The 22,661-nt window shown below is 36.1% G+C and overlaps 2 protein-coding genes across 3 annotated transcripts; both read right to left on the bottom strand.

Annotated features, from left to right (window-relative positions):
* Window positions 1–8: 8 nt before the first annotated feature.
* Window positions 9–11,859, bottom strand: pdk3b (pyruvate dehydrogenase kinase, isozyme 3b). Of its 2 annotated transcripts, none has more exons than XM_083564628.1 (11): window positions 11,621–11,859; window positions 9,529–9,670; window positions 7,700–7,771; window positions 6,193–6,377; window positions 4,988–5,077; window positions 4,776–4,853; window positions 2,778–2,854; window positions 2,585–2,686; window positions 2,343–2,462; window positions 2,150–2,263; window positions 9–1,271 (listed from the first exon to the last, which is right to left on the bottom strand). In XM_083564628.1, the coding sequence occupies exons 1-11, from the start codon at window positions 11,721–11,723 to the stop codon at window positions 1,128–1,130; spliced, it is 1,227 nt and encodes a 408-aa protein (XP_083420754.1). In that variant the 5' UTR covers window positions 11,724–11,859; the 3' UTR covers window positions 9–1,127. The 2 variants fall into 2 exon arrangements, with proteins under 2 accessions (XP_083420754.1, XP_083420755.1); XM_083564629.1 differs by lacking the exon at window positions 11,621–11,859 and adding an exon at window positions 10,712–11,011 and having other exon boundaries at window positions 9,529–9,666.
* A 2,167-nt stretch (window positions 11,860–14,026) lies between these two features.
* LOC310738500 (organic solute transporter subunit alpha-like) lies at window positions 14,027–18,814 on the bottom strand. The gene is made up of 8 exons (XM_083563482.1): window positions 18,544–18,814; window positions 18,062–18,213; window positions 17,883–17,956; window positions 17,589–17,747; window positions 17,305–17,416; window positions 16,183–16,329; window positions 14,707–14,812; window positions 14,027–14,280 (listed from the first exon to the last, which is right to left on the bottom strand). The coding sequence occupies exons 1-8, from the start codon at window positions 18,614–18,616 to the stop codon at window positions 14,111–14,113; spliced, it is 993 nt and encodes a 330-aa protein (XP_083419608.1). The 5' UTR covers window positions 18,617–18,814; the 3' UTR covers window positions 14,027–14,110.
* Between the last annotated feature and the right edge of the window lie 3,847 nt (window positions 18,815–22,661).

Genomic DNA, 22,661 nt, shown 5'->3' with positions numbered 1-22,661 from the left:
AGTTCAAATCAGATACTCGAAGACTTTTAATCAGGACACATTGAAATTGGTGATTTTTACCTCATAATGAAGTTTTGCTGTAAGGTATCTATACTTTTACTCAAGTATGATTTTCAGCTATAGCACTCTTTATACATCTGACAAGTTGTTTTTCTTTTCGTTGGTGTGCATTTGGCCAACAAACTGATGTGGTCTGTGCAGTAAAACCAAATTTCCAGCTACGTCTAAAAGAATTTGAACAGCTCGTTATGCATATAACTGTATTGTATACGTAAGAATATATATCTCATCTCAAGAACCGATTTCTAGATGTAAATGTTATAAGATTCATGATAAACCAGGAGTTTATACACTTGATAATATTACCATCATATCGATTCATCTATTATCAATAAAATACTCAAATGCACAGTCCTAAAGTGACTTAAATGTGTGATGCATATACATCTCCACCAATTTCTTAATAGCGATGATAAAAGCAAGCTGTGGCAACCACAAATTTGAAAAATGCCTCTAGTATTCTACATTTCCAGAAGGAATTTATCTCTTTGTATGTACATGTATGTATCGACAAAAGTATTGGGACACCTGATTTTTTTCAGGTATATATGGTGTTTTTCTCCAAATGTAACCAGTAAGATGGAGGTACACAAATGTATAGGATGCGGTAGTTTCCTTTCACCTTAACTAAAAGACCCAAACTTGTTCCAGCATGACAATGCCCCTGTGCACAAAGCCAGCTCCATGAAGATATACTTTACATGGGTTGAAGTGTAAAATCTTGAGTGACCTGCTATAGAGCTCTGATATCACTGACGGCACCCCAGGCCTCCACATCAGTACCTGACTTTTACTAATTTGCTGAACCACACTTCAAAATCTACAGAACATCCCAGAAGAGTGGAGATAAACTGCCATTCCATCCAAGCTGCATTCTCATCTTTACACCCAGTGTACAGTGTACACCCACGGTTATAAAGATACCGAAAATAAAGCAGTTACTCAAGATTAATGAATTACAAGTGACAATATTGTGATGTAACTAAATCTCCAGAATCTGCAGTTCACTGTTCGAACTAAGCGTACACACTCCAGGTGGCTGTAACTGATATGCGGAAAGTGTCAGTCTATTTGTTTGTTTTGAATGTAGATGCGTCCCGTGGGTCACTTCTGGGGTTACTCCAGTCATCCGCTTCTGGCCCTAACTGGTAATGTCTCCACACTGACTTGTTGAAGATCGGGAGTCGCTCGAAAGACTCGCTGGACAGAGCCTGTGGATTAGAGTTAGAGTTTATGAGTGTTTCACTTCTATCCAAAATGAATTGGTATTTGCACTGCCAAGATTAGATAGATCTTTATGCATTACTGTTTGTGTGTGAGACCAATCGCATTTTCATTTGAATTTGTCACAGGCATTCAAAAGGTTTTTTTTAATATTTTGTTTTTAAACAAATAACGATGACAAATAAAAACATGCATTTCTACATGTATTCCAAGTGACAAAAATTTTTTTTATTCTGTACTTATTTTATTAAATATATATATTTTTTAAATTATATTTGATAAATATAATTTCTATATTTATACCCATTTGTTTTCTTTCCTTGTGGTACTTTATCCACTAGATGTCGCCATTGTGTCCCAGTGTCCTTCATTAGCTACCTATAGCCTTCACCAAGTCCTTTGCTATTTGCAGAGAGAAGAAATAGTTTGTGCAGTTTTGACTTTTGCCACAGGAAAACTTTGAGCTTTTTTCCCTAAATTCTTAAGGAGTCTTTGTTGTATTCCTATTTTAAAATGTGACTGATTTTTGCTCTGTGCCTTTGGACCTGACTTTATGGTTTCCTACACTTGGCCCTTGATATGGAACTATCAACCTGTTTAATTCTGTCTCTTGGACACTTGGGTTCACACACTCTGTGGCAAACTGCTTGAGTTCTCATCTCTGACACACACACACACACACACACACACACACACACACACACACACACACACACACACACACACACAGTCTAATGTAAACCAGATTAAACCCCTATCCTACTGTAAAAAGCTCTAACTGTAAAAACAAACCCAACACCCATGAAGCTTAAATCATGTTTGAATGTTAAATATGGTTAAATATGGTAGATGTACAACCACACACCTTCAGATAGATGACTGCATGAGTTCCTATTCCCTCTATGGAGTAAAGGCACAGGTCACCCTGGAAATACCGTGCGTAGAGTCTGGAGATCGGCAAACCGTAGCCAAAACCAGCCTGCATTATGGAATAGTGTGTTAATGCTTCTATGTGTTTTCCTACAAAAGCATTGCATTTGCATAGTGTTTGAGGCTACCAGCGGAGCAGCGTTTTGTGAAGAATTCTGATTTAGGACTGGCGTCGGAGCTGTGGAGTACATGTAGTTGAAAAGGCGGTCAATCTTCCTTAAGGGTACACCCCCTCCACTATCACTCATCTGCCAAGGATGAGCAAATAAATATACAGAATTTACAGTATTTGAATCTCTTGTACGAGCGTACATTACTGTTACAGCTGAAAAGTGGTGTTATTGTGATGAGCTTTTCTTATGGAACATACTTTTATGGAGAGATCCTCTTTTCCCAAAGTTACAAGAGCTTTCACAGGGGGAAGTCCTTCAGTGTTGTTCTCATGAAGCTCCACAGTTGCTCGCATGGAGTTCTACAAATAAAATACATATGAACTCTAATTACTTTCACTGTCTAAACACATAATAACTCCAGACCGTGTAACCTTGTGTGTAACTACTTGCCTTGAAAAGCTCGAAGAGCATGTGGAACAAATGGGAGGGAACGTAGACCGCCTGGATGGGCTTATTAGGGGTCTTGCCTTTAAACATTATGAAGTTGACACACATGGGTAAGTCTTTGAAAGAACTTTGCTTAATAAGAAAATCTAGCTTTTTTAATGGAAAAAAATAGATTAGAAAAGTTAGGGTTAAAAAAAGAAAACTACTGTCCTGAATATTATCCTGAATAATCAGAATAATTTCTATATTATGCTAAATAATATTTGGATATTAATATGGAATGTTATTTCTTTCTTGGTATTTATAATTTCTCAATAAACACTCATTGAAATCTGTATTCTTATGGAATCTAAAGAAAAATGATATACTATTGATATATAAAAAGAATATAAACCATTTTTGGTCTAGCTTGGAGCTCTGATCTTTATGATATGCCTTTACTGTGCAGTGTTTGAGGAAAAGCAGTCTGGGGTTGAGCAAAAATGAGATTTTCTGCCAATACTTTACTTCAACTGATACTAAAACCAACCTAAGGTTACCTATCCCTGAATATCATTTCAGTCTTGTCAGTTACCATTCATAAGACTGAGACTAGTGTGGATGTGGATGATGCTGAAAATCAAATTGAGAGCTCATTTTTTATTGCAAGCTCATTTGACAGCACTTACGGACATTAGGTTATAAATGCAAAAAAAAAAAAAAAGGAACGGTTTCTTTTGTGTGAAATGGAGTAAAAAACATTTCAAAGCTCAGCTATACTGTGAAAAGTGCAGGCCATAGCTTGGCTATTACTCATTTGCTATCAGATAATACCTTGTAAAAAAAATATCAATACAACCCCATTTCCAAAAATGTTGGGACACTGTAAAATGTAAATAAAAACAGGATGCAATGATTTCAAAATCTGACAAACCCATATTTTATTAAATTTATTATTTCATATTAGAATAGATATTAAATGTTTAAACATTTTGACCCTTTTAAGGAAAAAAGAGGTAATTTTGAATTTAATGGCTTCAAAACAGTTGGCAACTGAAGTCTAGAAAAATGTATTGTTATTCAAATAAATCAGTTTCATATCAAATTAAACAACTAATGAGGTTAATTGACAACAGATGATCGGATATACAGTAGGAACCAACCCCAGCGATTAGGGTTGCACAAGCCTTAGTGCCGGTCCCAAGCCCGGATAAATTGGGAGGGTTGCGTTAGGAAAAGCATCCAGCGTAAAAACATGTGCCAAATCAAACATGCGGATGGTCCGCTGTGCCGACCCCTAATGGGAGAAGCCGAAAGAAAGTCTTAGCAAGACAGAGTTTCTTAGACGTAAAGATGGACAGAACTTCACCAATCTGTGAAAGACCATGTCTAAAAATGGTGTAACAATTTCAGAATAATGTTCCTCAACATAAAATTGCAAAACAGTTGAATATCTCATCATTAACAGTCAACAATATCAAACGTTTCAAAGAATCTGGGGAAATCTCTGTGCACAAGGGACAAGGACGGAAATCAATGCAAGACATGCTGAATGCTGAACAAACCTTTCTGCAGTCTAGACCTTTCACCAATGGAAAAAATTTGGCACATCATGAAACGAAAAACACAACAAAGAACACCCAGAACTGTTAAGCAGATATAATCCTGTACCAGACACATATGGAACAATATTTCTCTTCCAAAACTTCAGCAACTGGTCTCCTCAGTATTCAAATGTATACTGACAGAAGATGTGCTACAAAGTAGTAAACATGGTCCTGTCCCTACTTTTTTTTTTTTTTTTTTTTTTTTTGTAGTTACAGATTCAAAATGACCTCTTTTTTCTTAAAGTTGTATGCATTCTCAGTTCAATCAGCTGATGTCGTTTTCATTTGTTTTATTGTGAAATCATTGCATTCTGTTTTTATTTACAGTTTTCACAGTATCCCAACTGGAATTAGGGTTGTATAATAATATAATAACGGTAACAATGATATGCACAGTAATGTGTCATAAGCTTACAGTTGAATTCCTGGATGTGCAGATCAGGTGCTGTCATGTAATACTGTTCACAGAGCATCTTTGCAGTCTCGTATGCATCTGAAACAGGAGACGAACAAGAAGACGGTCACGTATGAGACAACTGATGCCACAGTATATAAATATAAAGGCTACTGAGACTGAAATAACAGGTAGGATGTTCTTATCCACGGCAGGTTTATTTCGGGTCATACCCCTCACTACCTCCACCACGTTGCAGTTTGGGTCAATGCTTCCGATGTGCTTGGGATGGGCGTGGTCAATGCCGTCACTGAAGAGGAGGGCTGAAATAGGATGCAGATAAAACTACTAAACATTTGATATTTGAAATCCGACAAAAATACACATAAAATCGCACCAGCTAATTTCTTAGGAACACCTGTACACCTGCTTAATCATGCGATCATCCAATTAGTCAATCACGTGGCAGCAGTGCAATGCATAATAGTTAATGTTAATATCATATATTTGATCACAAACTGTGATCCTTTCGACAGTGATGTTAAGTATTTGAGTAAATGAACTTTATTACTGTAGTTGAGTAATTTTTTTGTTACTTTCTAGTTTTAAAAGATATAAACAACTTTTACTCTCTAATACATTTATAATTCAATAGATGTACTTTTTTACTCCACTATATTTTATTTAACTGACCATTATCAATAACATTTTCTTTAATATTTTACCATTTCTAATATTTTGTCCATTGAATACTAAGGATTTTTCTACTTTGTGTCATATAGTGTAATTTTATCTAATTGAAGATCCCTTTTTTGACCGAATTGTTTTATCTCTGTTTTATTCTGGCATGTTGTAAGTGGCTGTTTTCAATCAATAGGCATTTGGTAGTAAGGTATCTATACTTCTATTTAGGTATGATTTTTAGGTACTCTTTATACCTCTGCAGTGGTGGCATGGATGTTATAGGCTGTTGCTGGTTTGTGTATTTCAGTGTATATTCACACATTTAAATCTTGTGTTTACAATGAATGGTGTGAAAAATGCAAAAACATATTCCGAATGCCAATTCTGTGGGCAGAAACAGCTTGATGAGTGGAGACGTACCATACTGGATCAAGGTGACAGAGAGGTTGTAGCAACTAAACGTTCTAAAACAAAAAGCTTGTCAGAATGCACTGCGTGTTTGACCTTAAATTGGATGGAATACTAGACCATATTGGGTTCCCACTAATCTCAGCTGAGAACACGAGTCCGAGCCAAAGGTAAGTAAAAGGTTCACACAAACTGGTCAACTGAAGAATAGAAAAAGACTAGGTAGGATATTTGTATATTAAAGTGGCCGATGTCTGATCTAATTTAATAATTAGATCATTTTAAACTCTACTACATTACACGATGCATGCTGCAGTTATTTTGTTTTGTGTATGAAGCCACACACTATGCTGATTGATGAGCATGCGGAAGGAGATGCGACTGGTGTAGAACCGATCCAGGAAATACTGCACATGGCTGCTGATGTAAGGGTCGAAACCAAACATCTCCTTGTACTCGATGACTCCCTGAGCCATGGTGGGAACCACATCATTGTGTCTGTTCCGGATTTGTAGCAGGATGTCTAAGAAACTGTATGGAAAAAAAAGCATGGTGCATTTTAAAGCTGTCTATTATCCAGGATATCTGAGAATTAAGCCTTTGAGACTGGACGAGACTTGAATCATGTGTCACATGTGTGCATTTCTAACAGCACTAGCAGTATGTAGATTTTATGTTTGCTCAACTGGACTATTGGTGGTAGAAGGTTTTGTTGATGTGTGGCTGAGTTTGAAATCCACTAAATCTGGTGCCAATCAGCTTTAAAAAAAAAAAAAAAGCACATGTTTATACAATTTGTATAATTGGTTGGTTTCAATGCATTTCAAACCCAGCAACAAACTCAAAAACGTTTACACCTGAAATGTGTTTTGCTTTGCATTTAATTTAGAACAACTAATCAATAAACAAAGCATTTGAATATAAATTAAGGCTGCACGCACAGTCACAGGGAGCACCAACCTTTGTGCCAAAAGACTTTGTCCTATGTACTTCAGGAGCTGTGCAACTGGTGCTATTCTGACCACGTGCGTTACCACGTCTGCTATTCTGACCACGTGCGCACTCTTGAGATTTTCTCCTCACACGTGAGTTTCTCGCTAGGAAACAACAAGATCTCACTTCCACATCCACTCTTCTTCTCAGATTTGGCTCCTGCGTACTTTGCCCTCTTCCTGAGGATAAGGATCCAGCTCGAAGTTCGCCGTTTTCGGGAAAAAAGATTTCCAGAAGATATTTCAGAGGTGGCAGGAACGTTGGGAACGCCATATTGCTGTGCAAGGGGACTATTTTGAAGGTGATAGTGTGTAAACATAGATAAAGTTTCGAACATTATGATACAACCTTGTATATATTACCTCTTTGTGGATTGAGATTTTACTGTTCTATAGGGGCTTGTGTACTTTGATGGAAAGCTCTGTCAAAGCTCTGTCACCGTGAGCTAAATCCTCTCAGTTCTGATAGGAGCGCTCAGACATAGCAGCAATCTTAAAGACCCCAATTAAAGGTGAAAAAAAAGGACCCTGTCTGGATTGAGGGGTGGTATGTGGAGAAATTTCCACGTAACCTGGTCAACAAGATGGTTTGGGGTCAGTCAGGCAGCAAACACATGATGGATTGTTTTAAATAGACTACAAGGTTGCAATAGAACATGTAATGCCACTTTGCTGTCCAGGAAAAAGTCTAAGGTAATCTGTAAAACTGAAGGGTGTGAGATGGACACAGTCAAACAGTATTAGCAATCTGAGATTTTTGTGATTGAGACATTCCTATCCAGTTCCTATCATACCCCCTCACTGTAAGCCAAAAAGATTTTCATATCACAAGCTTTACCCAAACAGCTTTTAGTGACTCACTCATTAAGGGTGTGAGGATCCTCTGGACTCCGGTTCTCATAGTCTAACAGCTCCTCAAAGCTCTGACTGTACCTGGGGGAAAAAATGAAGCATTTTTAGATTATAAAAAATGATTATTGGATTATTGTAATCTCACATGCAGAAGAACAAGAATCTCACAGGTATCATCTAAAGCCTGGATGATTCACAGTGGTCAGTAAGAGGGTAAAATAAATCTGTTACTGTACTTAGAAGCTTTTTCATGTGTCTGCACTTTACTGAAATACAGTAATCCCCTGTTTATAAACGGAAAAAAATGTCTTTTTACTCAACTATATTTTGTGGAATCAGTCGTTCCATTTTATATATGAGTGGGTAAAAACGTAACTGGTCAAACACGCAGCAATCCACCAATCAGGGTACACACACACTTACACACTCATCTGTATTACTGAAATGGGGTCTAACCAACGTAAAGTACTTAATTATATTTTCCATTCATTTTATTTCATTTAATCGATTTAATTTGTGCCATTTTAATTGATTACTCAATTTAATCAATATGATAAAAAGTGTTTGATTTGTTTTATTTTATTTTTGTAAAATATAATAAAATATAATTTAATATATTATTTAACCAAGCGGGCATTTAATTTAAAATTGTATTAAAAATGTTAACTGTTGATGTTCACAAATGAATAATATAAATAAATAATAATATAAATAATAATAAACTGCGTTAATAAAAAACGACAAGCAATTTTATGTTTTGCATTTCTTCCCCCAAACCGTACGAAATTAAATCAAACCGTGACTTAAAAACAGAGGTGTGTGTGTGTGTGTGTGTGTGTGTGTGTGTGTGTGTGTGTGTATGTATGTATGTATATATATATATATATATATATATATATATATATATATATATATATATATATATATATATATATATATATATATATATATATATATTAATTATATATACAGTACAGACCAAAAGTTTGGACACACCTGCTCATTCAAAGAGTTTTTTTTATTTTCATAACTATGAAAATTGTAGATTCACACTAAAGGCATCAAAACTATGAATTAACACATGTGGAATTATATATGGAATTATATACATAACAAAAAAGTGTGAAACAACTGAAAATATGTTATATTCTAGGTTCTTCAAAGTAGCCACCTTTTGCTTAGATTACTGTTTTGCACACTCTTGGCATTCTCTTGATGGCTACTTTGAAGAACCTACAATATGACATTTTTCAGTTGTTAGACATGTTTGATGCCTTCAGTGTGAATCTACAATTTTCATAGTCATGAAAATAAAGAAAACTCTTTGAATGAGCAGGTGTGTCCAAACTTTTGGTCTGAACTATATATATATATATATATATATATATATATATATATATATATATATATATATATATATATATATATATATATATATATATATATATAACATTTATCTGATGCCCTTAGCAAGCTTTGCCAGTCCACCATTTAATCAGCTGAACGCTGAACACAAGCTCTAGGTCTAGCTCTACAATAAAAGCTCTGCAAAGTACTTCCACTCCTCTAGGTGGCACCCAGGATCTACTCTATTGTCTATTTCCAAGCCGGCTTCTACTATAAAGCCTACATGGTAAATCTTCATTCGACATTAAATCTATAAGAATATCAGGAACCTTGTAAAAATCTGATCAATTGCCAGGATTGAAACTCGATTTGGATTGAGCGATCGATTTTTTATTCAAAATGTGCTGCTCTTGTGTCTACTATGTGTGCTTCTTTATGAGGCTGTTGATGATTGTGTCCATCATCTGCCCTCATGAAGCCCTGCCTCTCACCAGCTCTGGACCAGCTGGACAGACGGCTGGTTTAGCAGCTTGGCCGGCAGCAGAGTGACTTCTCTCATGGTGTTGGCCAAACGAACCGGCAGTTCTTTCCTTAGGAACATATATGAGGTCTTTTCGCAAGCATTCTCTCTACCTGAACAAGAGAAAGAGTGTGTGTAGGTTATTGTACATTTATCGAGTTTATCGAAACCTGAATTTGTCCCAGTGCTGGCCCTCAAAGTGTTCCACCTTAAAGGTCAGAGTCTAGTAGTCTTGCCAGGAAAGTGCTCCACATCAAATGTTGGTATCAGCATACACTTTTACTATCTTTAGTTAAGTCACCTGACACATAGAGAGAAACTATTTAGATGATAAACAACATCACTTTCATCTAAACCTTAAACTCAATAGGTCTGGAAATAGCATATTCAATAGATAAATATTATATAAAAATGATTTATATTTTACAGAAAATGGAAAATCCTTCAGTCGTAAAAGACTCAACTGAACGTGTGAATAATGCTCTCTCTACAGTACTACAGTTATTTTCAATAATGTAGGCCTGACACGGTGCGTTAGAACTAAAAAGAAATATGAAACCATGCGGGGCAACAACTCTGCAGGAATAGACTTGATAACTCCTCCATGTGGTAACTTGCATGTTATGTAAATGAAAGTCGACTAATGCAAAATGCCGGATTTTACAACTTTGTCCCTCTGTAATTAGGTGTTTGGCAGCGGTTTGCTGCTGTGCAACATTCCTGCTAGCTAAAATGAAGTAGAGTTAAGCGCATAAACAGTGTCCTACATATAGAGAGAGAACATAAACGCATGCAAAGAATATCCTAGAAATGCTTTTTATTGAAAAATGCCCTAAATAATAATTTTATTGCTAAATGCCCTAAATGTAAATACATAAATTGTAAGCCTACTTAAACAAAAAGCATATATTTGCTTTCTCAATGTCATGCATAGTCTGTTATTAAGATGTTTTACATGACAATATTTATGCTTTAATACACAAAAGATGTATGCTCGACATCAGAAGAACCATTTGTACACTAAATGTACACTAGAAAAATATTAGCAGTATTTAAGTGTATGAATAAATGTAATTATAGTAGTACAGTTATACAAAATACTCAAAGTATAATACAAATTATATAAGCAAATTAAGGGGCAATTTGACATTAACTTGCATTTTGGGCATTTGGTAGACCCTCATCCAGAGCAGCTTACAACTAGTACTTACTCCTTGCTCAAGAGCCTAAAAGTGGCAGTTTGGTGGTCCTGGGATTTGAACTCACACCCTTCTGAGAATTGTATTCAATGATCCACCACTTATGGCCAAGCAGATATAAAAAGCTTGTGCATCATATTAACACTTCCTGGTCTGAGGAAATCCTGGTGTTACTTTAGCTTTGACAATTGTCTAATAAATTAGGCTTAAAGTTACAGTTACAATTATGGTATGTGGCAGTCACCATTATCCAGAACGACTTACAGTTACAAATGAGTGGTTTAGGGTTAAGGGCCTTGATCAAGGTGCTAGGCGTGGTGGGGGGGTGGGATTTAAACGTATGACCTTCTGGTTCAAAGTCTAATGCCTAAACAAGTGAACTATCACTTCGCAGTTACAGGATGATGATAAAGTAATACACAAAATAACAGGGATACTGGTTGATCTTCATCACATAATATGATGATGATGAAACAATTATAATGAAGCAAGAACATTTAATTATGCCAAATTTCACACACGTGGCAACAGAAATGCAATCATTTAAGTGTATCAGTAATTACAAAACTTAATGCTGTGCCTTTCCAAAGTCTGTATTTTACCACATTATGAGTCATCTCCATCATCATCATCATCATCATCATTAAACTGTGCGTAAACAGAGCTTCCCAAACAGCGCAGGACTCCACATTCATACTCAGAATACTGGGACTATAAATCTAATATGAACTCATATTCAGTATAATAAGACTGTAATCTAGACCATTCTGAAAGATCTCTGTTAAAAGTTAATCTACCCCAGTATTCACTTCTCTGAAGGTCTGGAACAACTTGGGACCAAACCGTGCGTCATGGGCTACTCACCAAAATCCAAAAACTGCTTAATAGACATCGGAGAGGGCGAGAATCGTGAATAATACTCGATTTTGTGCGTGACATCTTTCATCAAGAAGTTCAACAGCTTCATGGTGGCGTACAGAACCTCAGAAAACTGTACTTTCTGTTTCGCCTGTTTGCTTCACTGTAGGTTTATTTTTTGTCCAAGGCGAGCTCGGGGTAATCCATTACACGTGACAGGAGGCATCTGGCCAGAGGTGGCGCTCTTCCGTAAATAGTAACTCATTTACGCCATCAAGATTGACAGGAGCTAAACAGGGACCATGTATTCTGCAGTCTTAGGCTGCTTTCACACTGGCAGCTTAGTCCATAACAGAGCACAGTTCACATAAAAAGTGTGAAATGGATAATGTGAATGCTGTCACGTGTACCATAAAGTGCACTTCGGTACTGAACCTGAGACTTGCAGGTGGTGTGATATTTTATATATAATAAAAATGGCACCAAAATAATTATAACAAAATAAAAAATTGGTGAGTTGCATGAACACAAATGCATAATTTAATAGAATCAGTGCAACAAGTGGTGAGGAACGTTCACACTCGGAATCGGATTACAGTAAAAATACCCAGAAAATCGTCTTATCAGAAAGGGTTCTGGATCTTTACATGGATCTGAAATGTCACATTCAAGCTGCAGAGTTTCAAAAAACTGGTCTCCATTCATTTTAAAGCTAATCTACACTCTTAATTTCATTGCAGATTTGGTGTAACACAAGACAAAGCCGAACATCGTACTGTAGGCTGTAGGCAATTAAGATTGCAGCAATCATGTCTAGTGAGAATTTTACCACTGAACTGCACAACTCAACAATGATGTAATAAATGGACATTCAGTGCCACCAAGATGAGGATGGGTTCCTTTTTGATTGTGGTTCCTCTCAAGGTTTCTTCCTCAAAATATCTCAGTAAGTTTTCTCTTCCACAAATTCCATTGGCTCATTAATCAAGGACAAACTTACAATTATAAGGAACAAGCTAATAAGCACTAAATACTCTTTTATACTTTATAACCTCTTTATCACTGTTGCTTTTAGACAATGTCCATTATTAAAAATGCCCTACAAATAAAAAAAATAAATTGAATTGAATTGAATTGAATTGAATTGAATAAATATAATTGAATTGGGGGAAAAAAAAAAACAGTCAAAAAGGGCTGACTATAGGATTACGTAATCCAGGTCTATTACCTTGGATGTCTCTCAGATTTATGAAGAGAAGTGTCACAAAAATACACACATAGTAATATTAGAATTCCTTCAATTTCCCTCAAAAAAAAGGAAGTATTATTCCAGTTATTAAACTAGTATTATTCATGGAGGGGTTCCATTATTTATCATACAATGTGGATTTTCTGCATTTGTATCTGAGAGCTGATATTGTAATAACACAAGTACACCAAAACAGTCATATGAAAAAGACTGGATAAAGTGTCTTGATAATAGAAAATACATGGGCTTTAGACCTGATTGGTAAAAAGCCAGAGTATTTGACAAGATCAGTACACTATTAGAAACAAACATCAAAAAAATTGTCTTTATTAATAAATAAATCAAAATATGTTCAGTGCACCCATAAAGGACTGTGCTAAAAGCAGCAGTTCCGAGAAGCAGTTGATGGCAATCTGTATTAAATTTCTGTGGAAAACTATATTAGGGAAGGAGAATGTAGGATCTGGAGCACATGAATTAGTAAAAAGGAAAAGTAATTTTTCAGTAGTATGGTTAATGTTTGTTCATAAGGAGTCTAAGAATCCCCAGAGGTCCAAGAGATTTTTGCCATTTGACATTTTTTAACTTTAGACAAGTTACTTGTGCTAGAATTGGATTCTGGATATGCTGGATATTAACATAGTTTTTCTCCAATATATATTATATATATTTTATATATAATAAATTATACAGCATACAGACTTGCTTGAGTCACAGATTTGCAGGAAACATACTTTAGATCCAAAGAAGTGCAAACAGCATAAATAATATACAATACAGTGTTTAAAAAACATAGATGTATAGTTCAGTGCTCTCTATCTATCTATCTATCTATCTATCTATCTATCTATCTATCTATCTATCTATCTATCTATCTATCTGTCTGTCTGTCTGTCTGTCTGTCTGTCTGTCTGTCTGTCTGTCTGTCTGTCTGTCTGTCTGTCTGTCTTTAGATTTTTACATATTTATGCTGTTTGCACTGCTTTGGTCTAAAGTGTGTTTCATTCATATTAGTGACTCAAGGTTTTAAAATTGTGCTAAAAGCAAAATGTGTGTCAGAAAACTGAAAGAAATTCTGACAGCTGAGAAGGTTGTGATAATAGCAGAGTCTCCTCCAGTGTATAGTGTTTTTTTTATTATATTTATAATACTTTATACTGCACATCATACATGAAATATTGAAATACAAAAACACAAATACAAAAGATACAGAATTGTAATATATATTATATATATTCATGTCCTCATCAGGCCTCATGTTCCTCATCCAAGCATCGTTTCAAGCTGGCCTTAGCATCCAGGTTATTTTCACCCTCATAATGCTCCAGCTTGACAGGATCATACGGACGTCTATACAGCGTCCAGTTCACCAGCGTAATGATAAACATCTCCACAATCATTAACTGCTGACTGAGCACTATACAGAAACAGAGTCCATAACATTAGACCCACTGAATGCATAAGTTTGGCATAACGTGACCTACTTGGTGCACGTGTAATTTGATAATATTCTGCACTACAGCATACATATGGATTTTAATACAATAGATTTTACTGTGGAAATCAATACAACAGATGTAAACACCAGACTTTAATAAATTAAACGTTGTACACATGTATGAGAGGAATACAACGCTTATTAAATATGCAGATTATTTTCCCATAAAGTATATTATATTCTATTTTATTTTGAATCTAATTTCACAAACCTTACAAAGTGAATTTAGTGTATATATATATAAATATATTAAATATATTAAATATCAATAGTAAAGTCTTATATGTGGGTTTTACAATTATTATTTGTTACGTTAAATAAAAAATGACAAAAAAAGATACTCACTGGATCCTCGCGCTGTGGACGAGAAGGGCGGCGAACAGGCAATTGTCCCATCAAGAGACAGGATATTAATAATGGCTGCCTGTAACTGACTCAGGACCAAAACCAGCTGAATTCATATGGACAATAAGAATTCATATTATATATCTCAGAGTACGATAACCAAACATTATAACACATGTTTATATACTATATGGACAAAAGTTGTTGGACACCTGACCATAAGACTCGTGTGCACTTTTTAAACACCCTATTCCACATTTAGTCCCCATTTGCTTTTATTATCTCCAAATGTTCCACTAGATTTTGGAATGTGCTTGTGGAGCTTTGTGTGAAGTCAGGTACTGATGGATGTGATGTGAGGAAGCCTGGAGTGCAGTCAGGGTTCCAGATGTTCAATAGGGCTTATAGCTCTATAGCAGGAGATCTTCCACTCCAAACCATTCAAACCATATCTCCATAGAGCTGGCTTGTGCACAGGGACGTTCTCTGCTGTAACAGGTTTGGGTCTCCTAGTTCCAGTGGTGGACAGTAACAAAGTAAATGTGATTTGTTACTGTACTTAAGTAGCTATTTCACGTATCTGCACTTTACTGAAGTATTTCCATGTGGGGAGACTTTTTACTTTAACTTCACTACATGTCGAAGTCAAGTATCTTTTTTACTCAACTACATTAAGAGAAACCTGGTGTTTCTTTTTATTTATGAGCAGATAAAAAGTTCAAGCACGTAGCAATCCACCAATCAGGGTAGAGCACATGCTCTGTTTCGAACTTGTTTTATTGCGGCTTGGTGCTTAGCACAACACATGCAGTTCAGTGTTTTAAGTAGTTGAAAAGAATGTTTTGGGCTCATGATCATTTTATTAGATATCAGTCAGTGTGTGAGTCATTAATATCACACTATTAATAGATCAATGCGCTGAGAGTCACATTTGAGTCTTTTCACATGAACTGAGTCGATTAAGCAAAGAGTCTTGCGACAAAAATTATAATAGGAACATTATAGCCATAATAAATCATAGTACTTTGGATACTTAATTACATTTTAAGGCAAATACTTTAGCAGTTTTACTTAATTCAAAGTTAACAAGGACACTTTTACTTTTACTGGTGTCATATTTTAACTTTAACTCAACCACATGGCTGGTGCAGTTCGTCTAACACTGCCCAGTCCAAAAGAAGGTAAACTTTAATTCTGTCACATCCAAAGAAATTCTATACAATTGTGTGGGTGAAAAAGTCGGGTGTCCCAATACTTTTTGTCCATATAGTGTAAGAGTATAGAATGACGCAACACTACAGTAGCAGTGACAAGTTAATTATCTGGTTGGAACTGATAACTGATAATGTTCACGTCTTATCATGGGACAAAGCTAGTGTCCTATTTGAGACCCCACTGATAAGCATACTACTGCATCTATTTATAGAATTCCTTTCAGACAAACTTTAAATAAGACAACAACTGGACAGCACTTACCTGATACATGGCATATTTGGGAATGATCTTGATGCTGCTTAGTGTTCTTCGTATGTGCATAAACATGATGCCTACTGGCCACAAGGAAATAATAGTCAGGATTCCTATGAATGGGTTTATCCAGATTGTAGCTCCTGTTATGTCCAGCTGTGTAAAGACAGACTAGTAATTATACATATATCATAATGTTTTATTTATTGTTCACTGCAGAACATCAGAATGGCTAATGTTATCTCAGTCCCAGGCTAGCATGAGTATTTCAGAAACGGATGGATTTACACATAACAATCTCTAGAGTTTATACAGAATAGTTCGGAAAACAAAAAACATTCAGTGACTAGCAGAAAATGAGGATAGAAAATGGCTGCCCGGAAGGTCACATTCATTCAAATAACCATTCTTTGCATTTTGAGATGTTTTCTGCTCACCACGGTTGTAAAAACTCATTATTTGAGTTCCAGAAGCCTCCCAGTCAATTCAAACCTGTTTGTTCATTCCCATATGGCCACTCTCTGATGATTTTACCATCCACGGACACTGCAAATTTCCCTTTTTTTCTAATACTACGGATTGGCTTATTGCCACCCATGGAAGTATTATCTAAATGAAGAATGTAATCAGGGCCTAGCAGTAAGCTAATGAGTAACACTGGTTATTGCTGCGCACTGGGAAAGCAGAAGACTGTGATGCTATGCAATAATTTTTGGCACAATGTTATTCATCTTGTTATAAGATGAGTTGAATTCTCATATCTAAGCTCTATTGCATAAAAAATTCAGAACAATAGATTAGCTAACTACTCTTATTTGCACCGACTTTCACTCTTCAATTTAACAATTCTGGTTGGATGCTAACTGTATTTTGTTGCCTTGTACCATAACATGTGCATTGACAATAAAGTTGAATTGAATCTATTCTGACATTTAAAAGATGCTATAGTACATCATTTTAATATTTTCATTACTTCGAGAGAGAAAAAAAAAAAAGTGACCCAAGAACAAGCTATTAAAAAAACAGACAATTCAAACGTATGTCTGATTTGAAAATAAAGAATTTTGGATTCCCTATATACACTATATACACTATGCATGTACTGAGATTGCGTGTAATGACTTTACATACATTAGTAACATCGAAGATTCCATTTGTCCATAAAACGATACTGAATACAGAAAGGGCTGTCTTCATTATGGCGTACTGCAACGATCCCAGCTTCATCAGGAACAGTGTGCGCCTAAACAATCAGTAGTGTTAGGTTCTCACAAGTCTTTTATAGCATCATGCATGGTTTTTAGGATTAATACTGTTTACTCTCAACAAGAGATTTATGTATGTGGCTTTTCTGTGAGGTTCACACTGCGGAATCAGACCGATCTGGCTGATTGTGAACACTAGATCGAGTTTACCGTGTGATGGACGCTCGCGGGAGGCAGGGGCAGCAACAGCAACACGGTCCCGTGCTGATCCTGAACGTTTCGTTCTCCGAGTACTTCAGAAAGGCCGCTTCACCGCCGCACTCTTCCAGCAGGAGGATCAGCACCTTGTAGATCACAATTGCGAAATATCTACACACAGAACAAGAATGTCGTCACGCTGTGATATTTAACACTTCTCCTTAATCCTCATATGCAATAGACGTTAAATATTAAATTCTGCAGGTCAGTGACCTCTTTTCTTAGCATTCACAGTGAGAGTCTTACGAGTTAGAGGTCATATCTGTGATCATGGTGCTTCTTGGGATCCACATTCCAAGACACGACATAACAGCAATCGTCTGGAAGTGACAGGTAGATGTAATATGTCATGCCGTTCCATTGCACGACTTGATTAGATATTAGGTTGTTGAAAAAACAAGCAAAATGAAAAAACACAGTCTTACCGGTGCAGCACCGCTGACCCATATGATAGTGGTTTTCTTTGGGTATGAGACGTTTTTGTAGACGTAAAAACACTCTTCCAAATATATCAATAATGACATGCTGGCCATGAAAGTCAGGATGGAGTATAGTGCAATCCCAAACACATCCAGCTCTGTGAAAATGATTAATCATTTATTCATTCACATGAATAGAATAAGTGGTTTCATGCATGAGCGATGAACTTCAGCAAGATTTAGCAATAACTCAATAACTTTTCGTTCTATCGTAATAAAAGAAAATCCATAGTATAGTACAGTATGTATAGCATTTATTAATGTTTCGTTAAGCAATGTTGTGTATTTAAGATCGTATACAGACTACATTTACAGTATCAACATACATGATTTACCATTCAAATATTATTACAGCTACATTACGTCTGACCTGTAGGCATGGTGCCGAAGCTTATTCAGCAATCAATTAGTCAATTAAAAACACTCACGATTAATAACATCCAAAGCCATTGGTGGCTCGGCTAAACATCTGGGATCGATAGTTCCATTTAAACCATCCATTACAAATACTGAAATTCATACAACACAGGAAAAAAAAAACAGCTCCCTCCCTGTAATGCTTTAACCCAAATTCAAGCTGGAATCGGGTTGTAACTAAAAATAAACTCGATGCGTTTAGAGGAAAATCTGCTGTGGACTCCAGTGGTAGCTGACCAAATAAAATCTCCACATGCTCCTCCCTTCCGCTGTCACTGTCAGTCAATAAATCACAAGATCCACATATGTAGGTGATGGAGAGCGACCAGGGTTGCCCTGAATGAAATCTAAATATCTACATCTCTACCAGAAATGTTTGGGTTTTGTTTTTTTTTGTTATAAGGAATATTTGTAATAGTTACACTACACGTTTTCTTAAATGTCTTGGTTAATATGTCAGGCAGGTGAGTCAACAGCAATGAACAGCAATGAAGTTACAGCAATGAACTTTGAGAGGGAAACTAAGGAAACTGATTTGCTGAAAAGCCACTGGCAATAAAGGCCTCCTATCATAAAGTTAGAGATGTTGGAGGGTGGAAATGGTACCATTATGTAATTTATGCATGTGGATAAAATGGTGTTTCTCCTTGGTGATTCGGACAAACCCAAGGCCAGGTTTCAAGGAAAACATCAACAGCCTGGGTTTGTTTTTTTAACATTCTCCTTGACCAGGATTTCTGTTTGTCTTAGCTATACAAATATGACTGTATGGGTCATGGATTATTTTATAAACAATGGATTCAGCTGAAATGACAAAAACAATAAAAACATAGTCAGAAAAGTCTTTGGAATTTTGATTAATAGAAATAAGTGCAAACTCATTTTTAGGTGAAATGCAATTTAGCCTCTCTCACATTAGGTTTGCTATTAGGGCACTTTACTCGTTCCTTTCCTCAAGGTTCAGTGCGTGGTTTTAAGGTCATTCACCTTTGGCACGCCTTGTAGTAGGAGGTCATTAGGTTCTATTATCTACATTGTGTTGTGTACAACAACAACAAAAAAAAAAAGACAGTGTTCCACGTGTAGACTTTAATGATAACCGGAAACTGCAACACCGTAAAAAGGAGGGAGTTGATTTTAAAAGTAGACAAGGTCAATGTCAAGTCCATTAACGCATCTCTGTGTTACACAAAGTACAGATGAGGGATTTTAAAATACCTGCACTACCAAGCTGCTGGGCCCTTGAGCAAGGCCCTTAACCATTAACTTCTCAGTTGTGAGTCACTCAGGATAACAGCATATTCCAAATGCCATAAAATGTCAATTATACATTTCCTTTTAAGTATGTCGTCTCGTTAATGGTCCCACACGTTCCACCCTTGTTCCCTGGATGATCTCACATGGATACTGTAGACTTGTACATTAAAACTGCAGATGTAATAAAGATTATGACACTCATGCTGAACAGTCTTTCAACACATTTTGTACACATATTCTTTCTTGTGTCATCTTATGGAGGTTTTTTCTTTGTCACTGTTGCCTCTGGCTTGCTCATTAGAAATCTAAATAAACATCAACACCCTAATTTCTATAAAGCAGCACTGTATTATATTGTTACAAGTATTAAATTGATCAATTCAACCTGGGTCAATGACAAACCCACATCTTTAAAAGCATGGCACAAGATTATTAGAGAAATAATTCACTTAGAGTTCTTGATCTGTGTTACTTATCAGACTACTGAAGATTTTCACCTAATTTTTGGACTCCATACCTCAATTATATCGATGTCTTTTGAAGTAATATTTTGAGTTTTGGCATGTGATTTTATTTTATTTTATTATTATTATTTTATTTTATTGATTTAATGATTGATGTTTTTCCCCCTCCCTTCTCTCGCTCATCTTCTTTTTCACTAGCATTGTAAAAGTTGTAATGTAATCAAACTGCTTTGTTAAAATAGTTGTACAATTGGAACACTGAAAATTAAGGGCCTTGCTCAAGGGCCCACTAGTGGCAATACTGGGGCTTAAAGGACCCAGGGGGTTGTGTAAAGATAACTTGAACTCAAGTTCATTACTTTTTCTTTACACTATTTTAAAAGTATAATCTATCTATCTATCTATCTATCTATCTATCTATCTATCTATCTATCTATCTATCTGTCTGTCTGTCTGTCTGTCTGTCTGTCTGTCTGTCTGTCTGTCTGTCTGTCTGTCTGTCTGTCTGTCTGTCTGTCTGTCTATCTATCTATCTATCTATCTATCTATCTATCTATCTATCTATCTATCTATCTATCAGTTTCCTTTTAGCTTCCAACAATTCTAAAACACAGAGTGCATGAGCGATAACTTGCCACTAGCATGGAATCCAATGATGGACTGGTATCCAGTCCGGAGTATATTACACCTTGTACCCAGTATTCCCACATGGATTCAACAGATTTTCCATTTATTGTCCACCACAGTTTGGGGATGAGCCTGCAGAAAACAGGTCCAGTGATTATTTACTAGCTTTAGTAAGAGGGTCAGTGCACAAAATGAACCAGCCGTGCTGAATTAAATTCCCCATGAATTGTAAATTGATGAGTTTATTTTTAGGATTAGGTGAATGTATAGCAGTACTTTATCTTTGGGTGGGATGAGACTGATTAATGCATTACCAATTTCTTTATCGGAATTATTGTTGATTAGATAGCTGACCTCATTAATGTTTACCTCAGAATATCCCGGAATATGAAAATTTAGTTTTGGTAATTAAGCTGAGAGAAATGTAACATTTAGACAGGATCTTTGGGAATATAAACTTGTGACATATACTGTATAAAGGCGGTCAGTGACATTAAGGTCTCTGACCCCCCTGAAAGCCATAATACACTATACACATTGCACCAAGTTTCTCTGAGGACATTTTTTCAGTGCATGTTAATGGTTGTCTAGAAAGGTTGTCTTTATCTATTTCTTTTATTACATTGGTTGTTTATTACCTCGGAGTTGTGAATGCACTTATAAGGCTACTTCCTTTCCTAGACGAACAAATTTAAACAAAACAGAACAGCTATTTTAACAGCTGCTAAAAATGTTGAGGACCATGATAGCGTATTGAAAAAAAATTAATTGGTCTTTTGAGTATTCAGTGGATTAAAAAGAATAGACTGAAATGACCATTAAAAAATGTTTAACCATATTAACCATCTATGCTGTGTCATAGCTAGAATATGTGAAGAAAGAATTTAATTGTCCTGTAATGTAAATGTGACAAATACAAAAGACTGTTTTATTTTCTCCATTAACAATGTAATTATCTACTCTATGTGACTTTGTACACTGTACACAAGCTCAATGCGAACACACTCTTAAAAAAAATTTAAAAAAGATAAATGTTCAAGTTATTCTCTTGTATATACACTTTATAAGCATTGTATTTGGGTTGATTGGGGGTTCCTCCAAGCAGCCACTGTCACTCTTGGGCCCTTAAGCATATCTCCAAGTCTCCTGGGGCTGACCCCAGCTTCCTATCATTACTGGGAAAAAAAATAATTTCTCTCTAATACTCCAATGTACATGTGAAAATTTAAAAAAGCCCACTTATGGGAGAAGGTCAAGTTTATTTTTAGAGCGTTTTTCACAATAAACATTGTCTCAAAGCAGCTTCACAGCACTTAAGAATTAAAGAGAATGATGTGGGTTTATCTCTGTGCAAGCCTGCGGCAAGGAAAAACTCATTTAGATGTTATGATGAACAAAACCACGAGAGGAACCAGACTCAAGAATTGGAACCCATCTTCATTTGGGTTGATATAAAGTGTGTGATTATCAATCTTAACACCATAGAGTGAGAACTACCATGAGCACCGGATTGTGTGATTATGATTATCCAGTCAGTTGACGTTGTGGACACAGGTGCTACTGAGCAACTCAGAAAAATCGAGCTCAAGAAGCCGTAGCTCAGTGGTTCAAAGCTCAGCTTAATGAGCGCAAGGTCTGGGGTTCATGTCCCAGTATCTCCTTGAGCTTGATGTAATACTAGGGCCCTTGAGCCAGGCCCTTAAAAAAAAAACCGCTTCCTTGTCCATCACACCACGTGTATATATTAGGGTTTGTTTATCTGCGTTTTGTCTCCATCTGGT

This window comes from Silurus aristotelis (genome assembly GCF_946808225.1).
Source record: "Silurus aristotelis genome assembly, chromosome: 16".
NCBI lineage: Eukaryota > Metazoa > Chordata > Actinopteri > Siluriformes > Siluridae > Silurus > Silurus aristotelis.
This window is presented reverse-complemented; position numbering and strand designations above follow the sequence as displayed.

Excerpts from the sequence above, each read along its gene's own strand:
- pdk3b (XM_083564628.1), bottom strand. The coding sequence starts at position 11,723 with ATGAAGCTGTTGAACTTCTTGATGAAAGATGTCACGCACAAAATCGAG. Across the intron at positions 4,854-4,987 it reads CGTGGTGGAGGTAGTGAGGG|ATGCATACGAGACTGCAAAG; the intron begins GTATGACCCGAA and ends CTCCTGTTTCAG. Across the intron at positions 2,855-4,775 it reads GCACATCCAGGAATTCAACT|GCAAGACCCCTAATAAGCCC; the intron begins GTAAGCTTATGA and ends TAATGTTTAAAG.
- LOC310738500 (XM_083563482.1), bottom strand. The coding sequence starts at position 18,616 with ATGGATGGTTTAAATGGAACTATCGATCCCAGATGTTTAGCCGAGCCA. Across the intron at positions 17,957-18,061 it reads GGGTCAGCGGTGCTGCACCG|ACGATTGCTGTTATGTCGTG; the intron begins GTAAGACTGTGT and ends TGTCACTTCCAG. Across the intron at positions 14,281-14,706 it reads GTCCACAGCGCGAGGATCCA|TGCTCAGTCAGCAGTTAATG; the intron begins GTGAGTATCTTT and ends GTTTCTGTATAG.